The sequence below is a fragment of the Aphelocoma coerulescens genome, chromosome 20 (assembly GCF_041296385.1).
Source record: "Aphelocoma coerulescens isolate FSJ_1873_10779 chromosome 20, UR_Acoe_1.0, whole genome shotgun sequence".
Taxonomy (NCBI): Eukaryota; Metazoa; Chordata; class Aves; order Passeriformes; family Corvidae; genus Aphelocoma; species Aphelocoma coerulescens.
In genome coordinates, this window is record NC_091033.1 from 7,393,735 (window position 1) to 7,419,017 (window position 25,283).

The following is a 25,283-nucleotide window of genomic DNA, read 5'->3' on the forward strand; positions in this document are numbered from 1 at the left end:
TGTGAAAAATTCTGCTTTCTCATTTTGACTTAGAATAAGTGAAATACTGTTGTTGAAATGAATTTTAGCCAGTGTCGTGATGTATTTCTGGTCAGGCTGCCAGGTTGAAACTCTGTGGTGTGAACCCCATCAGGAGCTCACTCAGATTTTCAAGCTGCCTCTTAGAGTGTGCTTTCAGAATGAATGGTGAAGGTGCCTTGTCTCGTGCACTGAATCCCCTTTACTGTGGACTGCTCAGCCAGAAAATGCTGCTGCTTCCCCTGCTCTGTCTTCCTTCCATCTCTTCCCGTGTTAATCACGGGAGATGCAGGGGGATCACAGCCCAGCTCATCCCCCTTTTTCATCTCCGTCTCTTCTGTGTCTGCAGGGGAGGATCAGAAAAAGAGCACCTGGAGAAGCCAGTAGTGAAGTCTAGCTAGGAGGAGGAATTTATTTACATTTATTTCTATGAAGACATCGTACTTTTTTTTTTTTTTAACTAACAGGTCTGAGACAAAAAAGAAACAGTGTATTTAAAGAAAAATCATTGAAAAGCAGACTGCAATAGCAGGTGATGAAGCCTGGTGAAACCAAGTCAATGCTTCTGGAAATTCAGGACTTCCAGGGAAACAAGGCATGCAATTACTTGTGCCAGTTCCAAGCACTCAAAAATCTTAAGGCTGACTTTCCTTTCAAAAAAAAAAAGAAAAGAAAAGTGAATTTGGCCCAAAAAATTCATGAGACAGGAATTTTCATCTGCTTTTTTACTCTCTGGTCTATGGGTTAGAGCAAGACAGAAAACTTCCAGTGAAAGTAAAATCTTGATAAAAAAGACTGTCTCATTAAAAAAAAAAAAAAAGACAAAACACAGAAACCATGTGGGGAAAGATTTTAAAGCCGATGGAATACTCTGGTTATTTTTAAACAATAGTGGTTTCAGAAGTGTGAAATAATTGGTCTATTTTGTTATTTTTTCTCAGTTATTTTTCTTAAGCTTGTTTAGAATTAACACTTTTTTTTTAAAAAACAAAGGAATTTGAAAATCTTAATGTTAACCCGCACCATTATTTTCCTTATCTATCACAGTAACTTTTGTCTCGTTTCTCTTGTTTTCATCCTTAGCCTGAGATAATAAGTGCTGGAAGCTAATGCAGCTCTGTATCCTCACCCCAGGGGCTGTGCTACAGCTGTACTAAGGAGTTCTCTTTCTTTTGTGTCTGAAACAGGCTGGGCAATGATAAATCCAGACAAGTACTGCTGCTTTTATTGTGCAATTACATCAGTAAAAAGCAGCTCTCAGGAATATAAACAGCCTGAGGCATCTGCCCTGCAGGTCACCTTGAAAGGATATCTTGTCATCGAGGCTGTACTGTCAGTCTTGGCCACGAGCATTAGTGCCAGCCCAGGTTTCACTTCATGCCTGTTCAGGCTTTTCCTGCATACATCTATCAGATGTACTTGTGGATGAACTAAGACTCATTATAAAAGAGAAAAGAGGATCGTGGTTTTCACCTGCTGAAGCATTTTTGAGTTTTTGAAATGGAACAAAGAATCTATTATAGATCGAGAGAAGAGCGTCCAAACAGTGTGGGGAGGAATGTACTGACAGAGGAAATGAAATTACTTTCCTCTGCTTTTGAAATGTGTGGATAGAAGTAGCCAAAGTCTTCAGTGTGGGAGATTCCCTATGATTATACCATGTGGAAGGTGGCTGCAAGATAATACTGTTTTCTTTGCTTATGAATGATTCCTTTATTTTTGTACAGGAGCAAAGTAAAATTGGGAGCAGAATTTTGCAACCAAAAGTCCTGGCAACGCTGCCTAAGCTACTAAGCTTCCCATGGAGTTAAAACAGTAGAAGTCTTAATTCCCAATGAAAATTAATGAGACATAGCAGGTGCTTTTGAAAATTTTATCCATATGGGGAAAAAAATTAATCTTGTATTTCCTAGGAATGAATTAAACCCAAACTTTTTAGGACTAGGATGGGTTTTGTTTGTTTTCTCTGAATCAGAGGGTGAGAAAACCATCTTCAGATTTTTTTGTATGTGATTCACTTCTGAAATAAACTGGGGAATCAGACTGTTGTCTTTTTAATGATGAGTAGCACTGGTGTCATAAAGTACTTCTTAGCAGTCTGCACCATTTTTTAGGAGAATAGAAAGATGAAAGCAGTTGATCAACTAATTAAAACCAGATAAAGTCATGGAGGCAAGACAAAAATGTTACTCTTAGAATTCAGCTGCAATCTCTGTCTCTACTCCTCCCCTTCCCAGCAAAGCTGAAAACAGAGGACTTGGCTTGTACCACTCCTGCCTAGGGCTCTGTGTTGGCATATGCATATGTTTAGGAAGATCTGGTGGTTTAAGCTTGTGTTTGGCCTCCATCCAGACACAAGTAAAAATTCTTGAGAAGATAATTGCATGGGATTTTTGCAGGGAGCATAATTTCTATATTTACCTCTCCCCTCATGGACAAACTTTTTGCAGTTTCTCACTCCCTTGAAGTACTTGTCTTTTCCACTGTAGGATCTGGCAGCTTTTACTCAAGGGGAGGAGTTCTTTTTCACCTGCAGGGCTCCTAACTCTTCAGCTCCTTCACTGATGACAGATGCAGAGCTCATTCTCCTTTTTTCCCACAGCCATGCCAGCTTTCCCCCCCCGAAGTGTCTTTTACTCCCAACTGTCCTTTCTGTTGCTCAAATGCCCTCCTGCAGACTGCTGTTCATTTTGGGGAAAATGCTCTGCTCTTCATTGCACATATTCCCTCTGAAATCTCTTAATCACTTGGCCGTTGCGTTTACCCTGGTACCTCATACTGCTCAGGTGTCTTATTTAATGAAAATGCCCTGAAAGTTCTCCTTTGAACGTTTTTTCTACCATTCATGTCCATATTGAAGCCAGAATTCTGTCTTCTCACCCTAGAAACGGAGTAGAGATGAGTGAAAAGTGCAGACTGCCAGGCACAAGTCCACTGCCTCCACAGTGAGGATGGAAGCGCCCGTGGTCCTGAGATGCGTTTAGTGCGTTGTGGGGAGGATGCTAAAAATGAGTGAGGGCAGACTGAGAGAGGATTGAAGTTATCCCTGTGCAGCAGAGCTGCAAGCTTTGGAAGGAGACTCCTTCGTCTGTTGCTGGTGCCTTCTGGCTTGTCAGCTGCGCTGGGCAGAGCTGTGGTGTGGTTCCATCTGCCCGCAATGCCATGGTGGTTTCCTGTTCCATCCTTTCAAAATACGATCCCTGCAGTTCTCATCACCTTGCAGACTCAGTCTGCACACCGGGTCCCTCCTTGGCATGGCACTTACACCCATCTTTGAGTACTTTGCTGGAGAGAGATGTTATCACTCAGGAGTTTGATCTTCAGCACACATTTGACTGTCTTGACTTGGGATCTGGAATCACTGCCTTCAAAACATCACTGTAAAAGAGTATGTGATTTCCCAGTTGCCCCAGCATCTCAGTCAAAAATCTGAAACCTTAAATTGTTTGATCTGGCATTCCTGGCTTCATCATGACTGAAAAAAATACCTCTATTTCTATTTTTTCCTTCCTAAAGGTTAGAAAAAAGTTTTTGTTTTTGGCAGAGATTTTGTGGGCTAACTTTCAGGGCAAATACTGGGGTTTGAGTAGGGGATTCTAATGGAAAAGCTGAGCAACAAATTCACACAAGGTTCTTCTTAATTATAGAAGCCAAAAGCTCTTCCAGATGTCTGTCAGCCCTGCATGCTAGATGCTGCCATCACTGGTTTTAATAAAAGCTCATATTCAGCAAACTTTATTACTGATTTACTGTACACTGCTTAAGCCAGAAAATGTTTTTGCTCTAAAAAGAAAACAAAGACCTGATATTTTCATCAGTTGCACTCCAGCATGTCATTTACTGTGTTAAATACCAGCCCTGTTCCATTATTTGACTATTTTCTGTAGCTTGCCATCATTAAAACTGGAATTTCAGAAACTCTTGTCAGGAAGTCCATAGGCAAGAAATGCACATGACTAAATCAGTAAATGGTGCGTGCAAAACGGGCAAAGGCATTAACAGCACACATACATGACATGCACAACCAGACAGGCAGTTCTGTGAAAAGTTACCTGTTTGTACATGCAACTAATATATACTCTAAAGAAAAATGTTATAGAAGAAATACAGGAAAATATGATGTGGCTTTGTGAATACAAAAGTGAACAGAACAAAACCAGTAGGAAAATCATCAGGCAGAGAGGGTAGCTAATGAAATCCCTAACAATGATGTAATTAAAGTGCATTAATCACTATAAAAGATCATTTCCCTTCAAACATCTGCTCCTGTTCACTTGGCAACAGCCTGGGCAGTGTCATGAGTGATGGGGGTTTGGATTAAGCTGAAGGGCATGTGTTATCTGAGAAACAAGGTGGAACAACCCCAGCTTGACAGGATCTGGGACAGCAGTGCTTTCCCTCAGTTCAGCTATAACACCAAGGAAGTAAGGAGAAAAGAAATGAGATGGTGCTTAGGGTGGAAGGGAAAAGCTTATATAAAATGGAACCCTGCTTCTCAGCCACGCAAACAAAATTTGACTGGGTGCCAGTGGATTTAAATAAACTAATTCCTCTGGGAAAAAAACACCTTCCCACCCTGCTGCTTTTCAGAGAGCCATAGGAGCCATAGCTTGTAGGTGACACGTTGTTCCAGCCCAGTGAGAAGCAACACAAAGTTCTTCCTGAGCGTTTTCTCTGTGGCAGCCTGGCTGTGCCAGCAAAAGAGTGAGATGAGGCATGTCAGGAGGAAAAGCTCTGGCATAAGCTCAGTGTGCAGAAGAAGGGCTGTGACCATCCCTTACTGCCCTACAGTCTGTGCTTCGGTGCCAGATAGAGCATAACTTCCTCCAGTGCTGTGAGGGCTGAGTGAAACCTCTCATGAGCTGTGTTCCGAGTTAAGTGAGGAGTTATGGATTGTTGTTTCAGCTCTCTCACTGGACTGTGTCCCTTGGGTAGGATTTTTTACACCTGAGGACTGTTTTTTGTATCCTTGAACGCCATCTGACTCCTTGTTGCATTTCCACGCGGTTGGTGGCACGGCCACTGGCTGTGGACACAATTGATGGCCCCTCTGCATCTGCATTTCCAGTTTGTCTGTAAGGCAGGAAGGGAGGGAGGCACTTGTGCTCCTCTTATGGGGACACCTCTGAAGGTGGAACCCTTTGAGACCCACTAGCAACAAAGATACTGCTGCAGAGCAACACTGATTTTTATGCTGGTCTTGTTTCCTTAGCAAATCTGTAGCAGGTAGCACTTGGGGACCAGGAATGATGCAAGTGTTGGATCCAGAGTACTGCATTTCTACCACCCTGGTCATTCATAAGGTCTCCTTCATGGCACATATTTGGGAAGCCTTTACCAGCCTCTGGACTTGAGGCTGTGTTGGTGATGAGAATGCACACACCCATGTGGATTTCCAAAGGAGGCAGACAGATCCCTGATACCACCTGGAGAAAGGAGGACTGGGGTTGTGGACACTGTACATGGTTATGCCTCTTCATACCTATTTTTGGTAGTCCTTTGAATTCACAGAGGGTTCATGCTTTTTCTGTCTGGGCAGCTGTTAGGTGAGAAAGTGAAAATGAACTTAGCTTCAGTCTGTGCTGTATAGTTACAGGTGCAATACTTGATCTGGTTTGTGCCTGTTCTTAACAATACTTGCCCTCCCCCACAGGGACTTGCAGGCTTTGTAAAAGGAATTGGGGAGGTTCAGATAAAAAGGTATGTGGTTTTCTGTTTCTCAAAGCTGGTAAAGCCATACAGTGGTATTTAAACAGAAAATCAAAGCAAACCTCTTGGCCTTTCCCAGGAGCACATAGATTGGTATTGCAGAAGCCTGAAGATTTCAGGTTTATGTGCTGCTTTCTCTAACTTCACGATGTTTTAGGTGTGCTGTGGGTTGTTTCCAGCCAGTTGCTGCCATACCACCTACTGCCTGTATAGTCCAGCTCAGGAAGGTGCCAGCCTGGGAGCAGGGATGTGCCAGCTGCCTTGGCAGGCGGCACTTCAGTGATGAGGGAAGGGGAGCCTGAGCAGGCTGCAGCCAGGTGCCCTGGATCTACTCACCACCCTATTCCCTCTGCCCCAGCTGCTCTTGCTCTGTCTAAGAGCACAGTTATGCTTTCCCCTAATAGTCCTAATTCCACCCAGTGACTTCCAGGGAACTGAAGTAAGGCTGTGCTCTGTGTGGCCATGGAAAGCGAAGAAGGGCATGGAACCCTAGAGTTCTCTGTTCATCATCTGTTCTGGGCTTGAACCAAAAGCTGCAAGTTTAGTTGCATCAGATAAGGTTGCTTGTGTGGAAGGGACTGTCCTTGTATCACTGCCACCTAATGGCCAGGACATTGTAGCTGGGTGCCTGGTGTGGGTGTCCCCTGGTAAACTGATCCCATCACCAGTACTAACATCATTGCCTTGTAAGAGTAGATAATGGTCTTAACTGCCCTCAGCTTCATTTTCAGCCTGTAATAGTCTGTTCTGCAGCCTCGCTGGACATTGGTGTGTGTATTCTTGCTTTGATGGCATATGAGAGATCAGGAATTTAGTTTTTGTATGGCAAAATCCAGGAAGAAAAGGAAATCATTAATCAGATGGGTGTAATCTCCAAGGAAGCAAGTACTGCATTTTAATTCAGCATTTCCCTTTGATGAAAACTTTAGTGAATGTTATTATGTGGAATTTATATGAAGCCTGGGTTTAGGTAATCAGCTTTAATATTTATACTCTTAGGGAAAAAAAATTGAATCATTAGTAAGCATGCATAATTAATGAATAAATTGTATTTTTCCTTTGTTTTCCTTCAGGTATAAGGAAATGCTAGATCTAGTGATATCACCCAGTCTGACTGTAAATAGAGAGTGCCCTGACAGACTGAAGCTTAACCTTTCTCACATTTATGCCACGGCTCCAGATGACATAGAAGGTAGGCTGCTCTTCTGCTTACTGTTTGCTGCTTTAACATAGCATATATGTATACATGTAACTAAAGGGAGATGGCCACTGCAACGCCTCTGCTTCTGGCAATTAGTTCTACAGTATAGTGAGCAACTGAGATTTTTGAGGTTTTTTGGTTTTTTTTGTAGACTCTCCAGTTGTGATTGAATCCTTTAGTTCCACAATGGCTTGAGTGCAAATGGAATAGAAATAGTTCATATGTAAATATATATCTGTGTATAGTTGGTGCCTGCATGTACACACGTGCATGTGTAGATTTTTGTTCCACTGGAAAAATTGCAGGTGTAAACCATATTTTGTGTAGACCTGGTAGTTTTTGCTTGGACCCACTGGAGCCCCAGGGGTGGTGTGGACCTGAGCCCTGGGCTTTGGTGGTTGTGCTGCTGTTAAGGTGGGGGCTCTGGGGGCTCCCAGGCCCAGAAATGTGTTGAGCAGCCAGAAAACCTCTGGCCAAAGCAGCTCTGTGCCCCAGTTTGCATCGCTCTGAGATCACTGCTGCCATCCCCAAATGGTTAGCCCTGCTGGCCTCTGCTCTGGAGTTTCATATTTGGCAGGTACCAGGGACAAATTCTTTCAGTGGTTGAGGCTCTGATGGAAATTTATCTGCTCTCCTCCTTCTCCCCCCCCCCGCCCCATCATACTGTTCAAGTGAAGGAAACAGAAGAATGTTAAATCTGCTAAAAAAATTATTGGCAAGTGATGCAGCTGAACTAGTTCTTGCTGGTACAATCCCAGCTATTGTTTGCTGCGGTAAGGATCTGTCAGCCTTCCTGGTAGAGGAGAGTTAGGAAAAGGCACTGGCTATTATGTTTTAGTAGTACATTTAACCCTTCATTTATAGGCTCTTAGAAGCCCAGGAGATGTTTTGTTTGCACGTTTGCTGAGGGATTAGGAATTGCGTGATTAAATCACGTACATCATGAGTGCCTATTTACAAGAGCAGTAGAAGGAGTAACAGCCTAAAGGAAACATCCTTTTAAATGTTCCTGTTTGCACAAAAGATTAGAGCTAGAAATGATTTTTAGGTACATCATTTTGTAAACATCTTGGTGCAGGAACTGGTTTTTTATTATGTGATATAAATAAGAGCCGACACAGGAGCTGTACTGTTGGACACCAGTTTGCCAGTGACAGCTCATGTTGATTTGTTTCTTATAGAAATATTATGGTGTTTTTGCTACAGAATGATCCCCTGTGCTACCAAGATTGTGCTCTTTCCCTTGAAAATACTTCTTGTTAATTCAGAGAACAGGAAAATACTTGTGTGTTTGACAATTCTTAGACTGACAGAGCTCTTAATGTAATAAATGCACACAAATTTGTGCTCTGTATTACACATACAGTATTAAATTTAGCAAGTCTAGTCATAATACTTACTCATTTAGATGTCCATGTAGCTGTCTGGCCTGTTGTTTTCATGTGCAGTTATATAAATATAATTTTCAAGTGCACAATTTGCCTGTAGAATCAACTCTGCCTTGTCAATGACAGTAGCATATTGCATATTCACACACAGTAAATTCCTTCTTGGCGTTCTTGGCAAACTTATTTGCTCTGTACCAAAATAAAAAATTTGAAGCTGTCATGTTTTGCAAAGAGAAAAGAAATGAGGCTTGTGCTCAAACTGTTCTGCTGGACTTTTGATGTAATTAAAATTATGAATTAAAGGAATTAATTCTAAAATGTCTGTTTATTCAATGCAAAAGAGACAGAAATGGTGTAGTACTTGTTTTCACAGTCTAAAAATCTAATTTTCTAAACTGTTTTCTTTCAGGTAAGTCAAAGCAAATTTTTCATAGTGAGTTTGAAGGTGATTCAGGTGAGCCCAGTTTTGGATTTAAACCCAGTCTTTTTTCAGTGTGAGTAGATAAGTTTGTATAACATTATCCTTTGTCAATAATATGTACATTTGTATAACGCTGTCCTTTGTCAGTATTTTAAACCAAACCTCTGTGCCTGTTGCTTGGGAAATAGGTCACTGTACCACATTTTATATGTACAGAAACTAAAGTAGAGTTGCAGATGGGTTTTACTTTTCTAAGGTGTTGGGGGGTTGCAGGGGTTTGAGGAAAGAGTCTTTCTGGTTTTGTTTCTGTTAGTGATTAAGGTGATCCTGTTAATGATTAGGCCTGTATAGGTTTCACCATTAATTACATAAATTAACATTCTAAAAAAAGAATGATACCTAGTAATTAATATTTTTAGTAAGAACTCATGATGATGCAATTTTTATTGATATTTAGTCTAAAAAGTTACCAGGTGAAATGGCAGTGTTTTTAAAAATAGTTTGGTGTAATCTCCATGTTATCGTGTAAAATGATCAAGCTGTGTAAAATGTTGTGAAAAAGGGTTGTGTACAAAAGAACAATTTCAAAAGAGGTCTGAATCAGGAAGAACAAACATTTCAGATGTGAGCATGTTGAATCTTTTTGGTCATTCCGTCCATGTTTATTGCACAAGTTACCCAGACCCACAGGACTATTTGCATGTATTTAGACTTCATATGTACTTGAATATTTCATTAAATGAAAAATGGTTTAAATGTTTAATTTGCCAACTGGCCAGTGTCTGAACAAAGGAAGTTTTGCTGTTCTGGTCACTGAAGGTGGGTGGAGAAGACATGTGGAGTTTCTGGTGTGTTCATTGATGCAGCCAGGAGACACAGAGGCTGACTCAGTTGTGCCTCATGTCATTATTGATGATTGTGAGAGTGTTTTGGCATTTATAGTGCTGAATTAATGACAGCTCCAGCCAGGAACCAATAAGCAAAGTTTGGATGGCACTGTGGAGGCAACCTGCAAAACACACATGGTGGCATTTTGGTATGATGTTTTCAGTACAACGTGCAGGCATCTTGCAGGTTTTAATTTAGCTTTTTTTTTTTTTTTTTTTTTTTAGTTTTTAATTAGGTAAATCTTAATTTATATCTGAATAAAGCTGGTAGCACAGTTTTCTTTGGTGCTGTTACAGGACACAACTGTTTGGTCCATTAGAAGGCATCTTGCACATATAACTTGTATGATAGGTTTTCTGCTGAATTAATTTTTGATTGCTGGTAGTTCAATAAGGTATGCTATAGGTAAATCAAAAAATTCAAATAAAGGAGATTTATGATGTATTTCTAATATTTGCTATTATTTTATATATTTTAATGGACATTAAAGAAAGTGAGTCATGGTCTAGGAGAGTACCAAAAAAAGCAAAAGAGCAAAATGTGCAGTGAGCTTAAATCACTTCAGCAATCATAGTATTGGCTTTTATGGCCTTCAGCATATGAGTCACTGCTTCAAAGCCCAGCTTCATGATTAATATCGGTCCCATGAGAAGAAGAAACTGGTAGTTCCATCAACTGGTATCACCCTCAGTTAAAAACTAAATCTATATTTGTTGTTAGGCAGAGAGTATCTTTCTTACCTACTTCGGTTTGGGAATATTAAATAAAAAATAAAAAGTCTTTTGATTCCTGTATATTTTTTTTTTCAAACCAGCAGTGGTAAAAACAATTGTATCAGCTTGGCCATAGAACAGAAGATGAAGAAAATCTAAGACCCTTTAATTTTGTTTTCCAGGCAGCAGCAAAGCAGCACCGCAGTGTCCTCTCCATCTGTACACCACAAAGTGAGTGCTCGTGCCAAGTGCTGTAATTTAAAAGCCGTGTTTTGCTGAACTGCCATTTTGTGCAGACTTCTGTCACCTTAAAAAACATCTGCCCTAAGCCCATCCACCTGTTCCCCTGCACATCTCTGGCACAGTGAAGTAGCTGGTTCTTAATCTTCTTGGATGGGGAGTGAAATAAGGTTTGCAGTACTATGAGCTGTGCTTTTTGTACCTCTGGGAATCCAAACCTTATCAGATTGAATATTGTTGTGTTTATGAGTGACCACAGAGGGGATGTGTTGAAATGTCAGAGGTTTCCCATTGCACTCACTTGTTTGTCAAATTCAAAATGAAACATGAAAAATCAGTGTTAATTTTATTTTATATTTTTAACTTGCATATTATCTTGCACTGTCTTAAAGTCCCCATGCATTTAGGTGCCTTAATCTGATAGCTCATATCAGGAGCCATGTGCCGAAACATACTTTTGCTTCAGTCCAGTCAATTCCACGTTCCCAAAATATTCAGCATCCTGTGTTGGATGTCACTTTAGCAAGGTGTCTAGAACTGTTCTACTTGTGCTCTAGAAGATCATGTACACTAACTATTGCCTTAAACCCTTCTGTTTTCTTGTTCTGAATAGACATTATCCCCATATAGTGACAGTTCCATCGTTCCCCACAATGGCAACGTATGGACAGACTCAGTACAGCCCGGGAATCCAGCAGGCTGCTGCATACACTGCCTATCCTCCTCCAGGGCAGCCCTATGGAATACCCTCCTACAGTGAGTACTCCAGAGTCGTGGTACCTGTGAGGACATCGTCCTCAAAATGTAGCCAAATATAGCTAGCAAAATATCTTTGAAGTCTTTAAGCTTTAGAGTGAAGTGTCATTTGTGTCTTAGCAACGTTCTCTTCACAGGTTTAGAGGAAAGTCTGACTTTAAAAATGTTGGGTTTACTTTGAACTACCTATCAGCTCTTCATATCATGGGTTATGTTTTTACAACTGGGTAGGTTTGGAGACACTCAGCAGTAGGATATGATAAATTTCGGTTCAGTAGGATGTGCTGCTTAGTAGTAGCTGGTGAGTGTTCCCATGATTCCCTGTCAAGACAAAGTACACTAAAATATGATATTTATGAAAACCATACTTTGCCTTCCTTGGTTCTTCCTGAAGTCTCAATGACACAAGCTACTTTGAGAAAAAATTTTTGTCTATTACTACAGAAGAACCAAAATGCAGAGCAGAATAAGGCATGGGTGAAATATTACAGAGTACATTGGTTTTGGAAGACACTTTGTGTTTAAATGGATATATATGTGCAGTCAACATTTCTAACCCCAGTCAGCTTTGTTCCCTGCTTTTCTGCACAGCCTTGCCAACAGCTGTGGGGAGACAGTGCTGGGCAGGAGCAGCTGGGGGATTCGCACAGGGAACTAATTAAACCAGCACTCCTGACAGAGAAATGCCTGGTAAACCAAGCCTTAAGTGTCTTCAAGCTCTGCATGGGAATACTGAACTCTTGAGGAAGCTTAAAGTTCTTTCTACTCCTAAAGACCACAGAGATGTTGCTCTTGTTTAGGTACAGCTCTTTAACAGAAAGCCTTGGGCTTCTTACTTCTGGCTACTCCCATGAGGGCTGTCTTGCACCGTTCAGATGGCTTCATAGTTTTCTTTCCACTCCTCTTTTCTCTTGTGCTCTTAAACACCTTCCTTTATTTGGCAAATACAGTATCTCTTCCCAACGAAGTTTTTATACAGCCTTTGACAAAGCTTTTACTGAAGGGAAATTTAGTGCAGCAGGCTGGAAGGCTGGGGAAGTGGCCTTAGCAGAGCCAAAACTCTACCAGGATGATGAGAGGAATGTTTTGAGACCCTTTCCTGGAGCTATTTGTGTGTTTGCATCAGCTGGCTGACTTCCAAGGAAAACTCTAAACAGTTGTCCTGTTAGAGCAGGTGAAAGTAGAGCCATTTGCTACTGCCTGGAGGCTTTAGGGCATACATGTGTCAGGCCCATATGCTGCTTATAAATCCTGTGGGTGACCTCTTAGCATCCTTGAGCAGTGGTTTCCCTCCCCCAGCCCATACACCCTCTTTAAGATACTCAACGCAGCATATGAAAAACTCCACCTGGCTGACAACCAAGAACAATGAGGCAGTATTGGTTTTAGGCACAAAAAATAAAACTCAGCCAGTTTCTAGACAAAACAGAACATTATGTGGAAATTAATTTGGTGCTAAGTTATTTTGCTGTCTGACAACGATTTTTAGGCTTCCAAAGAGGCCCATTCGCTGAAGATTGATTGTAACTGGGGTAGGTTGAATGCTGGAGTGCTGATGGAATTGAAAAGCACAGGATGTTGGGAAGAGGGGCTTCTCTGCACACACTTCTCTTCCCCAGCAGTGATGAAGCCACACACTTGCACCAGCACTTGTCCCCTAAGAGTCCAAATAAACTTCCTGCCTTTCACAGTCGTCTTGTTACAAACTTGTGCTCAAACTGCATCGCAGTTCTTCTCACCTAAAGCTAAAATTAGTGATTTCTATGAGAGAAAACATTATCTGGGAGGACTTATTCCAAACCTGAGCGAGCACAGACTCGTTGCTTCGAAGACTCGTTAAGCTAGAGAGCAGCGTGTTTGGGGAAAGGCACCTGAATCCAACTTATCTTTTGGTGAGTTTGCCTACACGTGCTAAAAGCTGACAGCAGCCTGGAAAGTGTGTAAATCCAAGGCCCAAACATCAGCAGGGTCTTTTTTTAATCCCAGCTCCCAGGATGTGTCCAATGGCCATTTTTTGTTGTGCAAATAGGATGCAAAGGAGGGAAGGATCACAGCCAAAGGGTTCATAATATGTTGCACCTTTGAGCTGTTTATTTTAATAATACAGCTGTACAATCTCAGCAGCATCTCAGAATAAAATATACCCCTTTCATTACCAGCAAGGGTTTCATCTTGCAATGTTTAATTCAGCTATTGTTGTTCCCCCTATAAATTGTCAGTTTAATTGCCTGGTTTTAGAAATGAAAAGATTTTTGTGGCTTCAGGGCTTACCTATTGTTCCTGAACTGTATGTTCTATCTAACTGAGTAGATGATAACCCTCCTGTAGGACTTGCCAATAAATGTTTTGATACGAAAGCTGAAAATATAATGAAAGTAAAAAATAACTCTTTTGAGAACAGAAATCTTGAGGTTATTTTGCTAAAGGTCCTGTTCCATTGTTAATCATTGCCTGCATCTGATAACTCTTCAGAAGATTTATGAGTCAGTGAGTTTCTTCAATTCTATAACAAAACTATATGTTCAGAAATTGTTTTTGAAAGCAACATTATTCGTGTTTACCTATCTTAGCAAAAGTGCTTTTGGGTGTGGATACAGGATGTACGTGACTCAAATACAATTTGTGATGAGTTTGTTTGGCTGTTAAGAGAACTGTTTGGGTAATGCAAATAGTTAAACATATATATATATTTGTGTGTGTGTGTGTGTGTGTAAAAGAAAATGAAAAAAAAAGAGTTTATTAGGTTAAAATCCAGCTGAAAATTTGTTAATTCCTACACTTGCTTTTTTACATCTTCATATGACAAGCACTCATGTTCTGCTCTTGGTTCCCACTGTGTACCCCAAAGGCATTAAAACAGAGGACAGCCTGAGCCACTCCCCAGGACAGGGTGGATTTCTCAGCTATGGCTCCAGCTTCAGCACCCCGACGGCGGGACAGGCCCCGTACACGTACCAGATGCACGGTGAGTGCAGCCCAGTGCCTGGCAGGATGTGCTGTGGGCACTCAGAATCCCACAGCCCCGTGCTGGGCCAGTTCTCCTCCTGCAGTTGCTGTGGAAAGCTTGTAGGTGCAGGCAGTCAGTGTAGGGAAGGAGGTAAGTCTCTGGTTGATCTGTTTTGCTCATCAAGGCGTTGATTTCTGGCTGAGGGACTGGCTTTAACAGTATTATGTCCTAGCAGAATTTCACCTATGATCAATATGAGCTTTGTGTTTCTGCAGAAACTGTGTTTTCTCTTTTTTAATTAGTTCTGTGACTGCATACCTGGGATTGTTGTGTTAGTGTGGATTCCTGCATTCTGATGGAAGCAAAACAAAGGTGGTTTTACACTTCATGTAAACAGTCCTGTCAGTATTATGCTTCTTTCTGCCTTGTGCTGACCTGAACAAACTGCTCTGTGCTTAAACTGCTGTATATTCTCCCTACTATTTTTTTTTAAAGCTGGTACTTTGATACTAAAAAAATGAGAGTGAGTCTGCTTGAGGAGAGACGAATGCACATGAAGATAAAGCTGTGCCTTGGCTTTGTCCTCCCCTGTGAGATTTTCCAAGGGTTGGGAGAACAAAGAGGAATTGCATGTCTTTCCCAAACGCTTGTAGAAGCTGTGGAAGGGGGGAGAGATCAAGTCTGTCACTTTGCTTTTTTATATTGTTGAGGGTTTTATGCAGAAGGCCCTTTTGAGACATTATATTTAGCTGCCCCATTGCAAAACTGTGTCTTAATTCTCTTAATTCTTCTCAATCCCAAAAGTGAAAGGTGGGCATGCACATCCGCTTTTATTCTGAGACCAACTAAAATCCTAAATAGTTATGAAAACAGGGAAAACAAGGTAAAATCTGTTTTATTCCAGAAATTATCTGAAAAAGCTGAAGGCTAAGAGTGGACCCTTGGCTGAGGCATCACCTGCTAGTTTTGTCAGAGCACGTTATCTCTAACACAGAGGTGGTTTTTGGGGCTTGAATACCTCATAATACTTGCTGAAGACACCTGTGCTGGATGTGACACAAAAAAAACCAAAAAGCAAGATAACCTGTGGGTTTGGGGTTTATTGTCACCTTGACTCCTACAGGTTTCAGCTGTCCTACTTCCATATGTGTGCTCTGTTGGCTGGCTGAGCTGTTTGAGAAGGCAGACTCTTGACTTTCTTAGGGCTCAGGTTTTTAAGGTGCCCCCATTGTTCAGTCAGGAGGTTTAGGGTTGTGCATCAGCCCTTGAAAATGTTACACTTGGAAGCAGCAGTGACACAGCCATGAGTTGTACCAAAACAGGCTGAGGAGAGCTGTGTGTATGAGCATGAATGTGCCCTAGGGTGATGCTGTGGTTTTAAGTGAAATCACTTCTTTTCAGATATTTATTCCAGGATGATCGTTTCAGCCAGCTCACTAAGCCTTTAATGCAAAAGAAAACAGGAGAAAACAGTTTCTGCAAGTGGCAGGTGCTTACTCCAAGGCACAGGGGGCAGGAGTAAACAAATATTTCCACCCTTCTTCTCGCTTGTGAGAGGAACAGTCTGAAGCTCCCTGACTGTATGGTTTATTTACCTTGCTGAGTGCTAGTGAAAGGTTTGAGTGAGGAGCCAGGAGCCTTCCTGTGCTGAGTGCTACCGAGGAATGTGGGCTCAGGGCTTTCCCACGCCACAGCACTTGGGGGTGGGGAGGTGATGGCTCCCAAATGCGAGCAGGCAGCTCTCTGTGCCACCCAGCTCCAGGACCACTGAGACTTTGCTGGTGATGGGCTAAACCAGCTGAAATGGGCCAACTTTTATTGATATATTTTTATAAAAATGACTTGAAGAGTCAAGCTCCTAACTCCCAGTTCAAGGACAAAATGTTTTTTGCATGATACAGGAAGAGAGATCATGAAGAGGGTGATGGTCAGGGGCTCAGAAAGAAAAGATATCTCCAACTGCTCCTCAGTTGTGTAGTGTAAAGTGTAAGGAAAAAAATACTTTTTTTAAGGTATTCTCTGCAAGTATTGTAAGGTGGTAATAGCTCAGGTACAAAAGTGAAATAAGTTTGTATTGTTTGCTTCCACTGAGGACCAGCTCCCAGAGCAAAATAGTGAACTCATCTGTGGGTGGTCAGATTGTTCCTCACTGTTCCTCATGGTTCGTCCTCACTGTCCCCTCAGATAAGAGTTCCAGCAGCAAATAAGTGCCCGTTGTAGGTGTTACACCACTCACCAAGGAATAGATGACCTCTTGGGTGACAAATTTTTGTCATACAGGGCTCTAGGACAAATGCTGTCCTTCAGTAAGTGCCAGCATAGTTGGTGCTGGTTTGTTCCCTCTGATGTTTGGCAGCAGCACTGGCTGGCTGGGATACCTGTGAGGCTGTGATCAGTAAATCAGTACTTCTGAAGCCAAATTCTGCTCTCTGTTAAGGTCTGTTTGTTTGCAGTACAAACACAGGTGATGCAGGTGTAAAGGGGTAGCATTCAGCTTCTCATCTTGAACTCCAGCTGTCAGTTGTATGCTGGTTCTTGAGTGAGTACAGGATCCACTGAAGAGCAAGAATGAAGATGTAATATTCTTTTGGTCAGTAAGTGGTAAAGAAAAAAAGCTATTTTACAGCCAGCCAGAAGGGGAAATGTATTTTCATGCTTCCCTAGCATGAAACTAAATTGATTGTGGAAGAGTTTGTAAGCCAAAAAGCTAATGTAAGTTGTCACACAGATATATAAATATAGAAGATGAGATTAGCAAGGTCCATAGCTCATAAAAATGACACAAAATCATATTGCAAAGGTGCTGTGGCTTGACATAAAGATTTTAATGGGCATGTAGCAATGGATATCATCAGGCTTCAGGTAACATTCAGACTGAAATCTGGTATTCACATATTTGCTCTGAAGGAGTGACTTTTTTCCTCTCTTCTTTTTCTTTTTAACCAGTGCTGTGTACAGTGTTGTTCCATGTCAGTATTGCATTGACAACATTATTTATTTCATAATGAAGATATCTGAAATATGCATGTGGCCAGTCTGGGGATAGCACTCACTTTTAGAGTCATGAATCTGGAGAGGAGGCAACAGCTTGCATTAGATTTTGCCTTTAAAGTGGTAAATTTGTCATGCTGAGAAAAATGTTTCTTCAAGTTCCATTTCATTTCTTAATCAATCCTCATATAAGTGTTCAATTACAGCACCAAATCACCAAACACCTTGGGCTTGGTATTAGAAATATATTTTGCTTTTTAGCACACATTTTTTTAAGTTTACATTTTCTGACAATTTAGCAGTTCAGTGATTTGCTCAGACTTCTGGTAAAATTATTATTCAATGATAGAAACAGAACAGGAGACACAAAGATGATCTTCCAGTTCTGCCCCCCAAAACTTACTGTCTTAACTGGTGTTTGAGGAGACTGCTTGTTGCTGAGGGCAGGGGAGAAATCTTTGGAATATAAGAAACTTAGCATTTAGTGAGCTATGTAAAATACAAAGAGAAAATTGTGCCAGCACATTAGTTAACCCAGAAACCCATCAGCTCTGCAGAGAGTGCAGTAACAGCCAGCTTACAGAGCATTTCCTGTGGTTGCAAGAGCATGTGCTACCCCTTGATTGCACATTAGGCCATCTCTTCTCAGCTTGTCATTAATTCCTAGACAATGCCTTGCGCTTCAGTTATAATTGCTAAAATGACAGCTGGTATGAAACTATGAAGTTGCACAACAGTTAAAACTGGCCAGAGACCACTGAGGATGCTGTTGTTGGGCAGGAAAAGATTTGACTGCTTTTTTGGGTTTTTTTAATATCCAAATCTATCTACCCACAAAATACTTTTTACATTACAAAGGAAAAATCAGTTATGTAACCGGGATAACTTCACTTTGCCAAGGAATTGCTAAGCAGTATTGAGCTTGGGACAGACATAAATTTGAGACCTAAGACCTATGCAGTGAAATTCTTTGCTACTACTGAACGTTTGTTTTCTTTGTAGAGCCCTTCTGATGAGCTGTTAAGTAGTGAATGAATAGAAATTAGCATTTCTTTTGTGCAACACTGATTTAAAGTGGATTAATTATATATATATTGCTTATGTTTGTGGAGTGAATTGGTTATGAATTGTTCTTCTGGCCTGAGAACAAGTAAAATCTGAATAATTAATCAATTAAAATGTTTTCTTATGCTGAAAACATTTTGACCCTTGTTGATAACTGGATAATCTAGACAATTTTTTTTTCCCAAGAGATGTCAGAATGTTCTTGCAGTTGTGTGCCAATTTGTGTGTTAAAAATTTAATACAAGGTCATAAATACCAATTTAGCATGAACAGTTACCTCTACCTGCATGAATTTTGCAAAGGAAGTCCATGTTTAGTTTTAAGCTTGAAGTACTTGGTGATGAAAATAGTGATGAAATTTCAAAGTACACCTGAGAAATGTGGATTACACTTTGGCATACAGATAGTGAATCCATATGAAGTCCCAGAAAATAAAGGAAGGTGAGAGTATGTTCTCAGCAAACTGTCACTCAGATGCCTTAGATTGATAAAATTAAAACCTCAGTAGAAAACGAGCAGCCTCTTTCAAAAGCTTCTGCTTCACAGCTGGTTTGCATTAATTGCAGTCTAAAAGCATGGCAGTAAAGTTGTGCTCCACTCCGTGGTGGGTTCAGCAGGGAGAGGCCTCTCTTCAGGAGGGGTCAGACCTCACTTTCTACAGTGTAAATACAGCGTTCCTCAGAATAACAGCACAGTCTCCCTTTCAAAGATTTTTAAACACCAGGGGCTGACTGTGCTCCATTTACTTTGTTTTAAAACGAGCTGACTTCTAGGAGAGGGAAGTCCGTGGGAGAGGTGAAGGTGTTGACAGTGATGCACTGTAGGCTGCAAGGATCTGTGCTACTGCTACCCAAGGGGAAAGCTCTGCTCTAACTCTTCCCGTGTCATGGAATTTAAATATTAACTGGTACAGTCATAACAGGAATCTTCTCTGGGGCAGAGCGTTTACTTTGGAGGTATCTTGTGTCTGCTTGAGAGTTTTGTGTGACTCTGTCATCAGGCTTGCAGAGGGTGGCACTAGGGAGATGGGAGCAGCTGTGACAGTCATGAATCAGTAAGGTAGGGGCAACAGTAAAGGGACTGGATAAGGAAAATACAAAGAAAAGTTTGTGTGCTGAGAAAGGGGGAATCTACAAAGAAAGAAGTTACATTTCCCTAACCTGCTGCTTGACTGTCTTGGGAGCATTTGTGAAGGTCAGATAGAAATCTCAAAGCATCGGTTAATGAGCAAAATCGGCATAGAAAACAGTCACAAAGATGTTCAGATGTCACAGAGACTTCTCTTTGTGGATTCTATTTTCATTGCTTCTGTAGGATATAAAAAAATGCAAAAACATAGGATGATAACAGCTTGGGAAATCTTGAACTTGGCCTTGATTATTCAGCTTATAGTGCACTTGGCAAAGAATATGCTAAAATGTTATGGAAGCTTCACTGAATAATTGATTCAGTATACCTAATGATTTTGAAAATGTCTAGAAGGCAATAGAAGAGCTAGTGTAAAATTACATATAAGAATCTGTATCAAGAAACATCATACCTACATAGGCATTTGAAAGTTAGAAAACATCAGATTCATGATGCTGTGCAGTATTGGTACTGCTTTTGTTGTATCTCATTTCCACTCACTGTGTGAGGTAATGCTGTGTGGAAAAATAGATGAGAGACTGGGATGATGTTTGTGGACAAGTTCAGCCTGACCCTGCTTCAGTCAGCACAGGCTGTGCAGCTCAGGAGGTTCTGAACTGCTCTACTGGCACTGGATAACACCCTTGCATGGGCCTTTTTATATGTAATTTGGATGCCCCTTCTGTTTGCATTGGCAGAGTTTAAACTCTGACACTTCTGCACTGCAGTACTGTGACCTCTAGAACTACAAGAATACCTGCACTGTCTGAAGAAGAGCCCATTGAGTTATTACAGACAAAAAGAGGAGGATAAAAAATTTGACTTAGAAAGTCTGTAACTGGCAGATTAATTGAAGCTGACAAGGCTTTACCAGGACAAAGATCACTCTCCTGTTGTCGAGTTTCTTACTCTGAGCATCCTCTGTTGGCCACTGTTGTGTCTCCTCTCCTGCAGCCCCTGCAGTGCTGAAGCAGTGCATGGAGGCTGGAAAAGCCTCAGGACAAATGCCTGGATCTAGAGTACTCAGTTGAGGCTTACAGGGTTCCTAGGTAATAGGTCAAAGAGTGGAGATGTACTGACCAGCTCCCTCTTTTCCTCTGGTATTTGGAGATTTACTTTGCTCAAGAGGAAGAGAATTGCTAAATACACAGCTATGCTGGCAGGGCATGTTTTTATCCCCAATGGCATGACAGTAATTGTGACAAGGCTACTTAAAATTTGAATGCTGACCTGGGAACTGGAGGTTCATGGCCACTAATTAGCATAGGAGGTGGCAAATCCAGCTTTCCTTTATCATGTCTTGTTATCCATCAGTGAAGGATTGTGTCCCAGATGAAACTGCAGCTGTAGGAGTCTTTATACTGTGGTGTCGATGGAGTCACCCAAATACAGTCAGTTTTGCTGGTTGTTTTTTTCAGCAAGGTATTGCATCAAAATGCTCTACATCCTTGCTGTAAGGATGTCCACTTTCTGGCCCCAAACATTTCTTTGTGATGTGTTTTTGAAGAGAGTCCAGTGTGGTTGCCTTCTATAGCTGTAGCATTGTTAGATAGAAGTGGTTAAAAACACTTTCTCAAAGTACAGTAAAATCTAACTGCATTCCCATGGTTCAAATCCTGAGAGTAACTATAAACCATCCCAGCACTTTCAACACCACTGTTGATCTGGATTGAGCTATACAGGTGATCAAGCTCAAAAGGATGGTAAAAGCCAGGCTCTTAAAACTGCTCCGGTCATCACTTATTAAAGCTCTTTGAGGCTCTGTGGGTTGAGTACTCCCAGGGGCGGGGGAAGAGCTTCAACTCAGAGAAACTGAACCATGAAATGTGGTTTATATCACCATTCAGAGTGCCCTCAAACACCTGGTCAGGCTGACAGGACTGCATGGGATTGTGGTGGGAGACAAATGGACTTAGTTTGAATGGGTTGGGTATCTGAGAGTATCATCTGCAGGAGGTGTTCATATGCTTTTGGGAGCAATGTCCTTTAACAGACACTGGTGATGTCAAGTGGTGCAACGTTGTAGAATAATGCTTTTCATCTAGGTTAATGCAGTGTGCTCTTCCCTGCACTGTCTGAGTCCTTCCAGACAGAAATACAAGACTTTTTGGGGAAGGGTTCATTACGCCTAATGGCAAACAGTTGAGCAATCTGCTGCAAAATACATATGGGTTGAGTTTTTCTTCTCCTTTAACAGGTCAGATAGTCTTGAAATGTCTCCACAGCTGACAACCATGCAAGGTTTTATGAGTCTTCTTGCCCAGTAAATGCAGGCAGATGTTGTAGGATTTGGAACCTTACAAGGCACTAGAGTATAGCTGGTGGGAGGTAATTTTGATGAGTGCTTAACCTCTCACTAAAAATGTAGCAGCTTGGAGAAGGCAGTATTTACTGCAGGAAACATTAGCTTGTCAGAGAGCTGAAGCACTGCAAAGAACCTCTCTGAATGACCATGGAAGTCTCCAGGCAGATGTTGATCATAGCACAGAGCAGTGCACACTGTGCAGGGAGGCGGACTGGGGCCTTTGCCTGCATCACTCACAGTCAGCATTGCTTCCTGTAGGAAAACAGCTTGATGATGTCAGGATGCACAAGCCATTATGTGCAGGCTTGTAAAATACCATGCAATTCAGCTGGCCCCTGCAGGCATTTATTTTATTAGTCCTAAATGGTCAAATAATCCTTTGAGAGAACTCTCTGTGGAACCATTGTGTGATTCGTCTGCAAGCTAGAGGAAATGCTTAGGTCTAAGCTTCAGTATTCTATTTTTTGGGAGTTAAATCATGACACAAACATATTCAGAAATGCCCATGGTAGCCACCCTCAGTGTTGCATCTTTTAAGTGTTCCTGAACTCACAGTTACTGCTGGCTGCCCAGAGAGCTGTGATAAACACTGAAACTGTCCACCTGTGTTGAACCTGGCTCTCTCTGACTGTTGGGTATTTTGTTGAATGTTGAAAGTACAAACCATCTGTTCTTCTAAATATAGCAGCTTATTCTCTTTTGAGCAGTACAGGAGGCTTGGAGAACACCTCCCTGTTGTCAGGGCCCCTCTGACCTGTGAAAGACAAGGACACAAACCTGATTTTCAAAGCTTGCTGCAGTTTTGATCTGAACTACACCACAGGCCCATCCTGTCTTTTTAATCACCAGTCCCTAAGACACCAGTATTCCTGTATCATACTGTGCATTTATAAGCTGAAAAAAACCTTTTTTTTTTTTTTTGCAATGCCAGAACTTAGTTCTGAATATACTGAAAATAACCATGAATATTCCCTTCTTTTCTTTACTTGCTCATACCTGGCAAGGAGGGGAAGAAATGCAGCCTGATATTGCAGTGACTGAAAGACAGATGTAGAGACTGAGAGGGTGAGAAGCTGGTATAAAAGTTTTTGCAGAAACACAGGCCAGATCACGCACCATTGAAATTGTCATTGACCATGGCATAGACTTTTTTGGAATGCTCGAATTCAGTAGTGAATGAAGGGAAAATAGCAAATGAAATCCATCTGTATGAGAATAGGAATATAACATCAATCAGCTCACAAAGAGTTTTTCTATACATGTTGCCCTTGGACACTCACATAGAGAAGGGCCACATCTACTTATCAAGGAAAAATCATGGCACTGGCTATGCCTGGCATGTGGACGCCTTTCATGCAGTGCCTTTCCATGTGAGTGTGTTTGTGATATAAAAAGAGCTGTTCTACTTCAGAGTTCAGATTGTTTTATTATGAGCTAAATGTTCTTTAAGCTACCTGTGAATGAGGGCATTGTGACATTTAGCAACTGGCTTGATTGAACACAGATGTGAGCCATATTCCATATGGAGAAGATCCAAAGGGGGAGATCCTTGGCTTGTTTCTGATTTGCAGGGAGTTTGAATGCAATTACTTGGCATTGAGCTACCAAGATAGATGGAAACAAATCTCTTGTTCTCACCTCTGCAGTATTGCAGATGTAAAACCAGCCTCAGTTTGAGATTGTGTGTTGTCTTCAGAGGTCCATGGAAAAAAGCCAATATATGTGAAAGCAAAAGTTCCATAGAAATAGGCAGAAATGGGAGGGGGCCAGGCATTCATGTACATTGCTTACCAAGAGGCTTCCTTGGAGTGCCCCATTCCACACAGCACCACTTTCAAACTTCATTCCAGTCTATCTCTGAGTATTACAAGAAGCGCTGTTCCCTGGGAATGTGTTTGGGGGGAAAATGGTTACATGGGAAATAGGGCTAAATTGCAATATCTGTTGATAATTTTCCAGTTTCTTGAGTGTAAAATTTACTGATGCGAAACTGAAATTGCACGTGACAGAATTCATTTTGTTATGGAAGTGTTTATTTCTTATCAACAACTTAGGAAAAACAAACATTTGGGGCTGGTTCTGGTATGTGTTCTGAACTGCTGAATTCTACAAGGCTGCTCACGGAAATGGTGACTAGCAGGCCTCATTCTCTGTTTATGGAGAGAGAGGGTTTATCTTTGTCTTCGTTGCCTGTGGCACTTGTTTGTTTTCCTGCCATTTGAACTGAGAGTGCATCATTGAAAACATGGTCTCTCCAGTCTGGGCTGTGAAGTGGAACAGGGTCTGAGCTGTAATAGTTCCCAATACAAATACTGCTGAACCTGAATCTTTAAGAACTTTCTTTTCCATGCAGATAATTGATTTTTTTTTCCTCTCAGTTTTTCATCCTTGTTCAGTTGGGAAGAAATTCCAAGTGTTTGGTTGTCCCCAGTGTCCTTATCTGTAATTATTCTGCTGTAACACTGAGCTGCCAAGACATGCTGAGCTTAGCAGCTCTCAAGGTGTACCTCGGGGAGGGGGTTCAAATCTCTGAATGCACTGCTGGAGGGCAAGAAAAAGGGTTGTGTTTGATCTCAGTTTAGACAAACAATGCTGAGATGATAGTCCTCCTTGGTCAGGGTACAATGACAGGAGCCAGAAGAAGAGAAAAACCTGAGTTGCCAGGCTGAACTTCAGTTTATAAGGAATATCTAAAGCACTCTCACAAATATTTAAGTATGTAGGCAAAAAATCTGTCCTTCCTTTGGAAAATCCGCTGGGCAGAGGGAGCCAGCCTGCAGTGGACTGTAGGGACACCTGAACCTGGGCAGCTCAGCTAAAGTGGCAAAAATATATTCTACGAAACCACAATGTGAAATCCACCACACTGGGTCCAATCACAGTGCACTGTGGGAAGCTGTGGAGCACGAGTCATTCCCCATCCTCTCATCCCTAAGTTCCTGCCCTCTTCTCCCTGCTCCCTTACCTGCCCTCTGTGTGCATGGACACACTCTCTCTTCACAGCTGGTACAAAGTTCTGAGTAAGTTTAATCCAGCTGTGCACATCTCTCTTTTTCTCACTCTCTCTGACTGTTTGGAAACCAGGAAGCTGCAGTATCATGTGCAGGTAGCACAGCAATAAACATGTTCTCATCACAATTTACGCATAAAGCGTGAGTCCCTTGAGGTAACTCATCCCCCTCTTGACAGCTTTAATAAAGGATGATGGATTGTTTCTAAATGACAGTTTAGGAAAATCAAAAATTCCCCCCTGTATTGTTTTGAGCTCTGGTGTACAAGAGCTGTTTTGTCTTCTGTGAAAGTTGTTTTTGCCTGTAAGCACTGGGGCTCTATTACTCTCCTTCACAGTGGTGAGAAGTGCTGTTCCCACAGGAATATATTCATACTGCTGCATGCCTGTGACTTTTGGAAAACCTGCAGAAGCCTGTCATGGGTGGGAAGTGGGGAAATGCCAAGGGCTGAATGTGTTGCTGTCTTTGGGATGCTGCTCTGGGCAGTCTCCCCATATGGGTT

At 41.6% G+C, this 25,283-nt stretch overlaps 1 protein-coding gene across 6 annotated transcripts in view; it reads left to right on the top strand.

Annotated features, from left to right (window-relative positions):
• Nucleotides 1–25,283, top strand: part of EYA2 (EYA transcriptional coactivator and phosphatase 2) — an 88,025-nt gene that overhangs the window by 31,520 nt on the left and 31,222 nt on the right. For all 6 annotated transcript variants that reach the window (XM_069033929.1, XM_069033928.1, XM_069033926.1 and 3 more), the window contains exons 2-5: nucleotides 6,801–6,919; nucleotides 10,521–10,569; nucleotides 11,192–11,334; nucleotides 14,183–14,299. In XM_069033929.1, coding sequence (XP_068890030.1) covers nucleotides 6,811–6,919; nucleotides 10,521–10,569; nucleotides 11,192–11,334; nucleotides 14,183–14,299 — 418 coding nt within the window. In that variant the 5' untranslated portion in view covers nucleotides 6,801–6,810. The remainder of the gene's footprint in view (nucleotides 1–6,800; nucleotides 6,920–10,520; nucleotides 10,570–11,191; nucleotides 11,335–14,182; nucleotides 14,300–25,283) is intronic.